The sequence below is a fragment of the Gavia stellata genome, chromosome 7 (genome assembly GCF_030936135.1).
Source record: "Gavia stellata isolate bGavSte3 chromosome 7, bGavSte3.hap2, whole genome shotgun sequence".
Lineage (NCBI taxonomy): Eukaryota > Metazoa > Chordata > Aves > Gaviiformes > Gaviidae > Gavia > Gavia stellata.
The window spans coordinates 26913490-26926418 of NC_082600.1; the positions used below are offsets into that span (position 1 = coordinate 26913490).

The 12929-nt window shown below is 60.7% G+C and overlaps 1 protein-coding gene across 1 annotated transcript; it reads right to left on the reverse strand.

Moving 5' to 3' along the window:
• Positions 1–3438: 3438 nt before the first annotated feature.
• On the reverse strand, positions 3439–6125 carry FOS (Fos proto-oncogene, AP-1 transcription factor subunit). The gene is made up of 4 exons (XM_059819556.1): positions 5878–6125; positions 5184–5429; positions 4956–5063; positions 3439–4835 (listed from the first exon to the last, which is right to left on the reverse strand). Exons 1-4 carry the CDS (start codon positions 6016–6018, stop codon positions 4227–4229), a joined length of 1104 nt encoding a protein of 367 aa, XP_059675539.1. The 5' UTR covers positions 6019–6125; the 3' UTR covers positions 3439–4226.
• Positions 6126–12929: the final 6804 nt, after the last annotated feature.

The window sequence follows — 12929 nt, forward strand, 5'->3', positions numbered from 1 at the left end:
GATGCCAGGGAAGCCTCGTTAAGGGCAGCGAGAGCTACATCCCGTTACCTATGAACCCATCTGGGACTCCACACGCAGCGCTGCGGGGCGCCAGGGACGCTCCCATTCCTCCCCCCAACACCTCACCCCCCACAAGGGGAGGAGAGGAGGTGTGACGGAGCCCACCACGCCTCGCCGGCCCACCGCAGGCGCGCACCTGCGAGGAGCCCCGCACGGAGCTCCGCCACGGGCTTCGCACCTTCTCCAGGCTGGGGCGAGGCTCTGAACGGGGGCCCCGGCTGTGGGGACGCTGTGGGGACGCTGCCGGGGCGGGGCCGGGCAGCGCCCGGGCGAGGCGGAGGAACACGGACGGCCGCGCGCCCCCCTCCCTTCTACAACCTTCCCGCCGCAGAGCCGCACGCGCTAACCGACGTCCAGCGCCCGCCACGGGAAGAGGGGCGCCGCCGCCTTGCCATATATGGGCACGGCCGGAAGTACTTGCGTCATGGCGTTGGCTCGTAGCGTTTCCGCGGGGAGCGGGACGTCACGTCCCTGACGCGCCCGCCGCGCGGCGCCCTGGCAACCAAACAGTAAACACGGCGGCGGGCGCGCAGCCGCGGCGGCGGCCCCCGCAGCGCCGACCGGGCCGGGGCGACCCACCGCCCGCCTGAGGGGAGGCCGGCTGTGCCTGCGGCGGGGCGGGCCCGGGATCTGCGCCCCGGCCCCCGGGAGCCGCCCCACGGCCCCTGGCCGGCGCGAGGGGCCCGGAGGAAGGCCCGCCTCAGCCCCGCTCCGGGCCTCTCCGCCGCCCGCCGTTCACCCGGCTCCGTGAGAGGGCTCCGCGGGGCCGCGCTGGGGCTGGCCCGACGCCGGGAACCTCCGCGGTGATTTCAGGTATCGGCAGCGGTGCCAGCTCGGGCCCCTGCGCCCGGCCCTCCGGCCTGCGGGGGAGAGGGGCAGCCCCGCCGCGGCCTGGGGCAGGAGCGCTGGAGACGAGGGGTGAGCGGAGGGCGCACAGGAGCGTGTCGGGACCGCAGCTCCTGGCGCATCGAAGCAGTCCTGGATCCGCAGCACCCTCCTCTATCCGGGGTTACTTTGCTGTGCAGCCCTTCTTCTTTCTGCTATAAACGTGTTGAAGGCTCTTCATGTTGTTTCACAGCTCTACTTCTTGTAATTCGTAATAACAATTCCACTATTCCTTGCGTCGTGTTGCAGTTTCATTTGTAAGAAGTAATTACAGTACTGCCCTCAATGGGATCAGGAGCACAGGAGGCGTCAGAAATAATGCGCAAAAATAACGCGATCATTACCTGTTTGTCTTATCTCCTTCCATTGTTTTGTTTCAAAGCTTTGTACCGATATCTGTGTGATGTATCAGATACAGCTTATAATTGAGGCACATGCATGTAACCCGTTCCAAGCAGAGATCGCTGCGTTACTCCCTCTCATGGCTCTGTTGAAGTTAGTGGCAAGATTCCCACTGATTTAAGTGAGATTTCACACCAGAGTTCTTAAATGCTAGGAAGCAGATAAATCATATCCATGACATGTCATAAATTTTATCTAGCACATCCTGAATCCTGGATCATCCCAGGCTGAAGGCAAAGAGTAGGGCTGGAGCCTGGGGTTAAACGTAGCTAACGTCTCTCGTGTAGTGCCACCCCCGAGTTGACATCATTGCGTAACAAATGCAAAAGCTGACACTTATACTTGGCATTTGCTGTCGCTGCTGTTAGAAAGAAAAGCCTCAGTTAGGCTGCAGGACTGCTGTCTCTCAGAATTCAGCACTAGATTTTGCTTTAACCTGTCCAGTGACCATGAGAGATAATGGGGCCAGGATCACTCCACCTACTTTGAGGGGACTGTATGGTATTTTGGGACTCTATAGACACCCTGCTCTTTTCTGCCTCTCTGCTGAACGTCTAGTGATTTCAACAGCATGCATGGGCTCTTTAAGACCTCTGAGTTTTCCAGCTCTGAACCTGATAGTCTTTCAGCAGAAGGCACATTGTGATTCCAGATTTACTGACTTCATGGGGTTACTTTTCAAGTAAGTCTCACTCTCTTGCAGCTACACCTACATGACTGCTTCAGGGATCAGCGCTAGTGCATTTACTGCGTCTGGGCGTTGCCCTTGTAAACTTGAGTGGCTATGTGAAAGTAGCTGCTTCGCAGTGGGTGGCACCTCAGTAGGAACTGGGGTCATTCTTCATCAGTTGTCAGCGCTACCTCCAGCTTAGTGTTGAAAGATGGGAAGCCGCACGCATAATACTTGCTTTTGCACAGGGCAGGCTGTGTTGAGCAAGATGTGAAGCTGCAATACGCACTATTGAGATGAGGTACATCCTGTGCGTGTTCTGAATAGGGAAGGGGTGAAGAAAGCAGAGCCTGCTGCAGTGACCAGGAAACGTGGAGTTACACAAACCCAGGCCTGAACGCCAGAGAAACCTCCAGCCTGCAGAGATTGCCTGCGACCAACAGTGTTGAGGTGGCCTTCAGCCGGACACACGTACCAATGCAGGTGGTGTCTTTGCCTCTACCTTGAGAAAGGAGTTCTCAAGAGCTGGAGTAACAGGGCTGGATACCATTGGGGAGGCCTCCCTGCTCTCATGGGATTCTTCACGCGTGAACATTAGGGAGGGAGCAGAGTAGTGCGCCGCACACAGAGGTAACCTGCCCCAGCAGCACATGTTTCACTGCACAAGCAGCAGGAATGAGAGAGCACAGTAACCCCTCTAAACTAACTTGGGAAGGAGAGGCCGTGTTACACAGACCTCAGGGACAGAACATGTTCCCAGAGCATGTGGGCTGTTTGCCATGACTCATATTCATTCAAGGTCTGGGCTAGATTTAATAGAAAGTGGGGGGCAAGTGAAGGGTCAGTGTTCTGCTTATTCCACTCAATCCAAAGTGAAAAGAAAGGGTGTATGTCTCCTCTCACAGCCAGAAGGCAATACTCCGTAGCTGCTCTTAGAGGTGCCAGAACTCATCCAGAGGTACCCAGAGCCAGGGTGCATGTCCACTCCTCTCCAGGCAGGAGGAAGCTGGGCTGTTAAGCACATGCAAATGACTGGGTGGGCCCCAGGCTGGAGATGGCCTCCCTGATTCAGATACATGAACTCACCTGCCCTTTTTACCTCCTTTCCAGTGAGGCCTCCCACTCGTCCCTGAAAGGCCACAGCAGGTGACATGCAGAGGCACAGAGGAGCAGGAAGGGACCAGACCCAGACAGATCAGATGGGCACCACTGCCCACCAGAATGGGTGGGAAGGACATAGTCACAGCCAGCCCTGACTAACACCAGGGCAAGGACAGGTCCAGCCTTCAGGGTGTTCCCACCCCAGTGCGCCCTATGCCTCAGGCAGCTAGCACCAGTCTGCAGTTCAGTGGGAGGCTAGGAAACCCCTTTAGCGTCACAGGGAAGAGATGCAGAAGTTAACACAAGGACAGCTTCAGCAGTCAACTTAAATGCTTTTATTGACAATGTCTCTGAACAATAATAAGCAAACAATGCTTAAGTTTCATCCAAATTCACTTTCCACATGTCAAAAGAGACCTCAAGGTAGAAAAAAATAAAATAAAAATATAAATATCTGAGAATCCATCTTAATAAATAAATTAAAAACACAATAAAAACGTTTTCATGGAAAACTTATGTCAGGACATTCAGACCACCTCAACAATGCATGATCAGTAAAGTTACAATGAACATCAATGTAGAACTACAGTACATGGATATAGCTATTCATCTACCTACTAGAAAATAAAATAATCTTTTTCCCCCCCACATAAGATGGGTCATTGCTAAGTCATCAGAACACGATATTGCCAGGAACACAGTAGTTATTGTTAATCAGCTGCACTAGATACGAGTTGGAGATACCCAGCACCAGGTTAAATTCCAATCATTTAAAACCAAGAGATTAATTAGTTAATGCTAGTGATACTAAGGAGGGGAGGGAGTCACCTACCCAGCCATGTGGGACATGCTACAGACTACCAGCTCTCATGGATGGGCCACTGGGGACGAGACAAACTCCATGCGATTTGCTACATCTCTGGAAGAGGTATGAGGCCTCGGTGCGGGGCACTCTGCCAGCCCCCAGGGCACCAGGCCAGATGGGGCAGGGGGGTGGCGGTGGCGGGGCCCTCCCCAGGCCCAGGGAGCCCCATGGGGCACAGCGGCAAGTCCGTGGGGGTGCACGGGCAGGGGAGGGGCCCGGCAGGTCAGTCAATGCTGGAGCCCCTCACAAGGCCAGGAGGGTGGGGGAGCTGAGGGAGTCGGACGAGGGCTCGTTGCTGCTGCTGCCCTTCCGGTGTGCGGCAGCACAGCTGGGAAAGGCGTCCGCCTCAGGGTAGGTGAAGACGAAGGTGGAGGTGTAGGTGCTGGGGCAGGGGGTGCAGGTCACCACAGGGGTGCAGAGGGGCTCCAGCTCACCGGTGGTCCCGGTGCCCAGCAACTCCCAGTCCGACGCATAGAAGGAGGAAGCCCCAGGCAGGTCCATGTCGGGCACGGAGCGGGAGGCCTCCCGCGGCCCCGTGGAGAAAAGCAGCTCGTCGAAGGGCTCAGCCTTGAGCTCCAGCCCGCTGCCGCCAGTCTCCTTGGGCGGCACGGCCGGCGGCGCCTCAGCCATCAGCGGCAGGGCAAAGGCCGCCTCCTCGGCCACGGGGGGGCTGGGGGTGCCCAGGTCCAGCGCGGTGGCAGCCGCCAGCTCCTCAGAGAAGCGCAGCTCCTCGGGCATCTTGCAGGCAGGCCGGTGGGCCGCCAGGATGAACTCCAGCTTCTCCTTCTCCTTCAGCAGGTTAGCAATCTCTGCCTGCAGCGCAGACTTCTCCTCCTCCAGCTGGTCGGTCTCCTGCAGAGAGAGCAAAGCTGTCAGGCAGGGCCGGCATCACCCCCGGCTGGAGTCCCCCTCTCCTCTTGCCACCCCCGGTACCCCCCACCCCACCCCCGCCACCTCCCAGGCAGCACTTACTGCCTGCAGCGTGTCGGTGAGCTCCCGCCGCCGGTTGCGGCACTTGGCCGCTGCCATCTTGTTCCTTTCCCGGCGGATCCTTCTCTTCTCCTCCTCCTCCGGGGACAGCTGCGGGCAGAGAGAGGCCGCTCAGACCACCAGCCCGGTGCCCTCCTGCTGGGGCAGCCCGCCGGCCGCGCCCCTCCACCTCCCCCCACATAGCCCCCAATAACCCCGGTCCCCGCTCACCTGCTCGACTTTGCCCCTGCGGCCGATGCTCTGCCCGCGGCCGCCCGGCGCCTTCAGCACTGCGGGGCGGGAGTAGGCGGCGGGGGCGGGCGCCGACACGCCGTAGGGGTGCCCGCGGCTCTGGGAGGGGGCCACCGAGGAGATTAGGGTGGGCTGCACCAGCCACTGCAGGTCGGGGCTGGTGGAGATGGCCGTCACTGTGGGCACGAAGCTGGCGCTGGAGACGGCCAGGTCGGTGCAGAATTCCTGCGGGACAGAGGAAGGGGGGGGCTGCCGTCAGCAGAGCGTCCGGACCGCTCCCCGCCGCCCCCAGGGCCGCGCCGGCCGCGGCGCCGCGCTGCCAGCGCCGGCTCCACACGAGAGCGGCCTGTTATAAATATCTCTGACGTCCGCGCTGACGCAGACGCTGCTCCGGAGTCTCCTCAATGAACTCGCGTTTTATCAATGAAGCCGCTTTACACACCCGCCGCAGAGCGCGGCCCCGGCCACGGCTCCCCCCGCTCGCCCCGCCGCGGCACCGGGGCCGCTCCCCCCGCCCAGCCCGTGGCCCGAGGGCAGCCCGCCGCGGCCTGCCCTCCTCCGCGGGCACCGCCGGGCCCCGCGCCGCCCGCTGCCGTCCCGCGGTCCGGTCCCGTCCCCTCTCGGGTGCTCCCGCCCCGCGGCGAGGGCGCAGCCGGCGTGCCCGGCGCCTCACCTGCGGGTTGACAGGCGAGCCCATGCTGGAGAAGGAGTCCGCCGGGGAGGGGTAGTAGGTGAGGCTGTCCCCGGCCGGGGAAGCGCTGCTACAGCGGGAAGAGGGCGCCTCGTACTCTCCGGTGAAGCCCTGGTACATCATGTCGGCTCGGTGCGCGCAAGCCGGCGGTGCGAGGTGATGCGGTGGTAGCGGAGCGCCCTTGGGGAGGAAGCGAGGAGGGGGCCGGCTGCGTGCGTCCCTCTGTCCGGTCCGCGCGTCTCTCCGCTCCGCCGCCGGGGCTGCCTCTGCTGCTGGAGTACCGCGCGGCGCCTCCCTTTTATACCCTCCCGCCAACGTCACTGGGGACGCGCCACCCGCGCCCGCGGGGGGGCCGCCCGCCCCGCACCCGCTCCGCACCGCCCCCGGGGCCGTCCCGCGCGCCGCCCGCCGCCGCCTCCCGCAGAAGAAAGCCGCGACGAGGGGCGGGAGGCGGTCGCCGGGGCGGAGGGAGCCCCGCGGGCGGCGCGGCGGGGCGCGGCGGTGGGGTTCCCCCCCCCGCGCGCAGTGGTCTGGCCGGGCTCGGGAACCCACTGACGCAGATATCCTTATATGGGATACATCCTGTGCGAGGGGGCGTGACTGACGGGAAGCGCTCCAGGCTGCAGCCAAGTGCGGCGGGCGGTGCGCGGGACGGGACGGGGCGGGACGGGACGCGGCGGCCCCTCCCCCCCCACGCGTGGCGAGACCCCGCCGGGGGCCCCGGCGCACCAACGTTGTCCCGCCGCGAGTGACCCCCTCCCCGGGGGGGGGCCGGCGGCACCGCGGCTCGGCGGGGCCCCCGCGCAGCCCCGCCGCGGAGCGAGGTGCTCCAAGGGAGGCGGCAAAGCAGGGCCGGGGGCCGGGCCCCGCAGCGGGCGGCCGGGCAGGCGTGCGCTCTGCGCTGCAAGTAAACGCCGTCCCCGGCACGGAGCGGGGTCTGCCCACAGCTGGGCATGGGGACACGGCAGGCCCTACGTGCGGAAAGCCGGACCTACCCGCTCCCCTGCAGCGAGGAACGCGTTACGCTCATGGGGCACTCTTTACTTGTCTATTATACACGCACAGTAATAGCTGAGAGCGAGGGTAGCGGCACAGGGCGCTGGGAAGCCCTGCCAGGGAAGCCTGGGGGGCCGCAGCCCCCCCCCGAAGGTTGGGAGAGCTTGGGAGCAGTGCTCAGGGGTGCTGGGACACCCGTCAAGGGCACGAGCAGGGGGCCACCGGGAAACCACCAGCGAGGAGCGAGGCTCGTCCTTTCCTCCAGTTTGGGTGTTGTTTTGATCCCTGTTGCAGCGAAGCCCGGAGACACCCACCCACGACGGGGATGTCAGGCAGCCCTGGCTCAGGTCAGGCTAAGCTGGGAGCCAGACCGCAGACTCGCCTTGCACGGGAGCCAAGAGATCGCGGCTATAGATAGTAACAGGGAAGCTGCAGCAGCAACCGTGTTTACAGCAACAAACAGAGCCTGCAGCGCAGTCTCCAAGCAGGAGCGTCACCCAGCCAGGCTGGGATCCTGCTGGCAGCCTCTCCCGCTGTTTGAGCTCATGGGCTAAATGCAGCGCCTGATGCTGCTGCTGTTGCTGTTGCTGTGCGAGCAACCTCCGTTCTTAGAGATCTGGGCCACGGGGGCGGGAGAACTGGGCCAGCTGCTATTTCTGAGCTGCCCGTCAGAGCGGAGGGGATAGCCAAGGACTGCCGCAGCTCAGGGCCCGCACCGCTCCCTGGGAAAGGACCGCGGGGGCCAGCGCTGCCTCTCGCCAGCTCAGCGCCAGCCCATGGGCTAGCCCCTCTCTGGGCAGGTGTCGGCCACCCCAGGTCCCTGTGCTGCTGGGGGCTCCTTGCCCCGGCCAGTGTTCCCCCTGTGCCAGCTGCCAAAACAGTGGGGTAAGCATGGTCTCTTCAGCAGCCCCAGACTGCCCGCGAGGAGGTCCCCCCTCAGCATTGCCCAGAGGAGGGATGTACCAGAAAATTAACAAAACCATGACCCTGCCGTCTCCGCCAGCGGCCAAGTGGCAGGCCAACCCTCTGCGGCCACATCCCCAGCAGGGCCTGGGTTGACACACTGGTGCCCAGTATGGGTGAGAGCCTCCAACAGAGTTTCAAGTCCCAGACGTTTGCCAGGCACATTGCAGAAAATCCCTGCCTAGTGCTGCTGCTGTCTAGAAACTGCCCCAGGGTTCCTCTAGCCAAACTGCCCCCCCCCCCCCAAAAGAAGCGTCTGGAAATCAGGGAGGGGGGACCCGCTTCACCAAAGCTCAAAATATTTTTGTGGTGCCCATGCAAACCATCTGTTGCCATCTCCGCTGGCGACCGACCGTGCTCTGTTTGTACCAAACGGAAAGTGCACGGATGCTGCAGATTTCTAACACGTGGAGGCAAGGAAACAGAGAAAGCGAAAACACATGACGTGGGTTTGTTGTTTGCTCCAAACACGGGGCGCACACGTTTTACCGCAGCGTGTGTGAGAAAAGAAAAAGGAAGCAAGCGGTACCGCAGGGACAAAACAGAGTCAGAGTGTGAACCCTCCTGCCCGGGTGACGGGGTTGCCCTTGCCAGCATGCCGCCAGAGCCTGACGAAGGTTCCTCACCCCCCTCGCCAGCCGGGAAGAGGCAGAGGCATTCAGCCCTTCCAAAATAGCGCAATCAGAGGAACGGACCACAAGTCCATCGAGCACTACAACATTATTAAACCTGTACAACCAGGGCCAGCAGGGTTTTGCTGGGCTCCAGTGCTGCTTGGCTGGGCCTCAGCTGTAGGGATGCACCACTGTAGGGACTGGGATTCTCCCCAGCCCAGGGGTAAGGGTCCCCCATCCAAGCATAACCCTTTCCTCCTGCTTCAGACAAACCCACAGCATGGTTGGGCCCTGTGCTGGTGAGGAGGAGGTGGCTGCTGACCACCACCAGCAGGGACATGGCTCTTCCCAGATGCCTGGCCAGATGGAAGAGGCCGTGGCCACTGCACTGTGCGTGCATTGCAATGGTGCTGGCAGCGCAGAAGGAGAGCACCCATCCAACGAGGATCTTGTCCTGGGTACCAACGGGACCCCTTCACCTGCCTGGCTCCCGCTTTTCCTCCCTCCAAGCATGGAGGTGAGAAAGCTTGCAGCTCCCAGGCTTACAAGGGAGCAGTGAGCTCCCCAGCCCCAGAGCGCAACATGGGAACTTGGCCCTGCTTTCACACCCCTCCTTCAGCTGAGCTTGCAACTGAGCCTGGGCTAGGAAAACCACAGCAGAGAAGCGCCTGAGGTGTGTGGGCCGGTGCAACCCGCACAGCCAAAACCTGCTTCAGGGGCAGGAGATGGCTGTGCCTAAATTTGGCTGCTCACCAGGGGAAAGTTCATGCCAGCAGCATGGCCCTTTGGCAGCTGCGTGACAGCCCTGACCCACCCTCTGTCTGCAGCACAGACCACAGCGTGGTTCCACGTTCCCTCTCCACGCACGCACTGTCACAGACGTCTGCCTCCAGCTAACTAGGGGCTGCTGGGGTGGGTGGGAAAGAGACCTGGGGGCCACAGTCCAGCAGCAGGGCTGGCACGTAGGAGACATTGCTGTGGGCATCAAAAAATAGCTCCTTGCTGTAAAATACCCCTCTGCACTAAGAAGCCATCCCTGCCTGGCCAAGCGCCCTGCCCATACCATCAGAGGATCCACGCAATAGGCTGAACACCCGTTGTGGTACAGACTTCATGGGCAGGCTCCAGGGGCATTAGTGCAATTCCCCCTGCACACACTTGCACGCCTGCTGTTCCCAGTGTCCCCTGCCGCATACACTCCCAGCGCGGCACGAGGGACCCCCTCCACCCGCCTGGCCCCAGGGAGGCTTGTGGAGCTGGGCAGGGGCTGCAGGGCTCAGGAGCAAACGGGATGGAAAAGCAGGAAAGGGAACTCATAAACTGGTGGTGGGGGCCTGCCCCCTCTCTTGATGTGGCTGGGGAGCAGGGCGTGAAGGAAGGGCCCTTAGCACATTATCCAGGGGGCCTGAGTTCCCCCCAACACACACTGCAGCTATCACCCTCCCACCTAGCCTGGGAGCCTCCAGGAGGGCAAGGTTTCCACCTCTACTGGTCTTTAAAATGCAGTGCATACCCAAAGCAAAGTATAAATAGTAATTAATAATCACAGCAGCTGGGTGTGTGACAGGGACATCCTAAAGAATAAACACTGCAAGCGGAGACATCCCGGCATCTCGTGGTCGCACAGCCACATGCCACGGGCTGCCAATTACTGCAGATGACGCCGTCGAGCCCTCCCACCTGTTCTCACCACTCTGCCTGCTGCTTTCACCTGCACTGTGGTGAATGCTAGCTCGCCAGGCATGGCTGGATCTTGCTCCACATGCTGACAAAAGTGCGCACAACTCACAGCCAGCAGGTCTGAAAGGCGGGTTCGCCCATCACAGCGCTTCCTCTGCACCCCATTGCCCCAGGGCCAGGCTGGCAGCTGTAGCCCCACGAGCAAGGGTTCATAACCCAGAGCAATTCAAGCGCAAAGTTACCCAGCCGCAGCTCCTGCTGCTACCAGCACCATCCCTTCATGCGCGGCAGCAGCGCGACAGAGCTGGAGCACAACAGCCAAGCTGGCCTCTTATCTCCTCACTGGCTCCAGCGCCATAGGCGCGTCCCGGGGCGTTGTGCGTGCTCACGGTTATAATAATCCCAGGGCACCGACCAGCCGGGAGGAGAGGAAAACACCTGAAACAAAATGACCTGCACATTTGTGGAACCACTCGATATTTAGAAGTGAAATCCCAGAAATGAAAGGCAGTAAGCTCACGCTCTGTGAGAGGCAGCACGTTCAAACCCAGTGACAGACAGGCTGATGCAGGTCTTTTCTGCTAATCAAACAAGATCCAAACAAGGCAAGCACAGCTGCGCTTTCCTTGCTGGAATCCCACAAGGAGCCTGCAATAAAACCCCACACAACCAAAAGAAAGCCTGGGCTTCTCATACCACCCAAGAGCTTTCTGGAGGTGGCAGCTGGACAGTCCTGTCGCACAACCTGCCTCTTCCCTCATGGGGCCGGGCAGCCCCAGTGATGCTTATGCTGTGGGCTGGGTTCTGGGTAAAGGGGTCCTGCTCCTCCGTCGGTGCGGTGGCTCTTGAAGAATATGGGCCAAGGGTAGCACAGGAGGAAGTGCTGAGATGAAGGAGGAAAAGGCCGCTTAGCTAAGGAGATTTTGTTGCGGGCGGAGAACAAACCAGCCGAAGTGAAGTAAAGGGACAGGATGTTGGAAGATTGTTTGGCTCAGGACAGAAAGAAACCCTCTAATTGTTGTGACTGGGGAGTGCTCCGGGGAAAGGCTCAAGGGGACTCAGGACAAACAAAGGATCACAAAGCTGAAGATAGCCTGGGAGGGAGGGGGACAGCCTGAGGCTTTGCCACTGCCTGGAGAAACAGCCCTGCTTCACTGGAGGTAGTCCCCAGATCACCTATCTCCGTGTCAGAGACCAGCACACTGGGTGGGCTGTCCCAGATGACAGCCATTAACACAAGCAAGGTCTCTTTTTGAGTCCTTGGCTCTCACAGTGATGGGGCTGTTGCAGGGAGTCACAGAGATTCAGCCCGCCCTGGCCCGGGGGGGAGTCACATTCGGTTGCTGCTGCTGAAAGGAAATGGCGAGATTTGAAAGCTAGGTGTTTGCTCCCTGCCCTGGCTGAGCTGTACCTCGCGCTGGACAGTCAGGCTGCACACGAGGCAGAGCCAAAGGAAGCCACTGGCTCTGTGGAAAGACACTGTCACTGCTGGAATAGAGACCCCAGTAACGCAGCAAGAGAATAAATGATGAGGCATGGCTACACGGAGAGTTGGCCTTCTCTGCCCTAGGAACAAACATTGGGAATACCCCAGGAAACTGAGGTTCCTTAGATGGTATTTAAGAAATGTAATAAATACAAAATTCAGTATTATTAAATGGTCTGGGGTTAACAGTGCCATGAATACATACATGTAAACAGTGTGGAGTGCTGCCAGCCCAGCCCTGAGGCTTTGATCCTCCCCAAGGATCCAGATCTGCCAAGCAATTTGGTTTGGCTGGGGGGTACTGCTGGGAGGGGGAAACATCTTTTGTGTTAACTCATCGCTAAGTATCTGCGCAACTGCGACAAGAGCTAAGCGTATGCTTTCGCAGAGAGACCTGGGAGGAGTATGAGATTTGCAGATCACCTGAGGTGCTGTTCCATGTCTGCACGGTGAACAGGGTCTGGAGGAGAGTCTCTGTTGCTCACTGCTACCAGCCCGCAGCTTGTTCCAAGTTGAGGAAAGCACTTGCCATTATTCAGGCCCATACCAGCACCTGAAGAGATCAGCCATTTCCTTCCCCATCGAGGTCAGATGGAAAACATGTAGACAATAAACAGGCCAGAGAGTACAGGCCTGGAAACTCAAGTACCTGCCCCCACGGAAGAGGCACAGCAACCCACTTTGGGACTGAGTTTGACTGCTGATTGCACATGGGGGCCCATCCTTCTCTGTATTCCCCTCCCAGAAGCCTGGCTGCCAAGGGCACAACCGCCAAGCCAGTGGGGACAGGTTAACTTGGTTTCTCCCTGCTTCCTTTAGGATCTCAACTGAGCTCAGCGGGCTGTGAAACTGACACCTCTTGCCTGCGTCAGATACCCCTCGACCACGCTGGCCTCCCCGGGAACCGAGAGCGCCAGTGCGGGTGTGGGCAGACACCAGCATGGAGAAAAAGCACCCTGTGCTCCAGCACAAAGCCCCAGTCAGCCGGCCTGGAGAGCCGCCCGCTGCCACCCACCCGCACGGTTCCTGTAAACTGGGTTTCTCTCCTGCCTTCCCCAGGCAAACCCTGCCTCTCCCACGGGGCTGGAGGCAGCCTGGAGAAAGTGGCCCGGCCCTGATGGGGACGTGGAGGACAGAGACGAAGCGCCAGGCAGAGGATGCGCGATGCACCCCGGGGGGTGGGGGGCCGCCCTCCCGGGGCCTGCCGCCTCCCTCCCGCCCAGCGGCGCGCTGCCCGGGACCCCTCTGGCCCACCCGCGCTGGCCACTGGAGTTTTGGGGCGCTCGCTGAGGCCA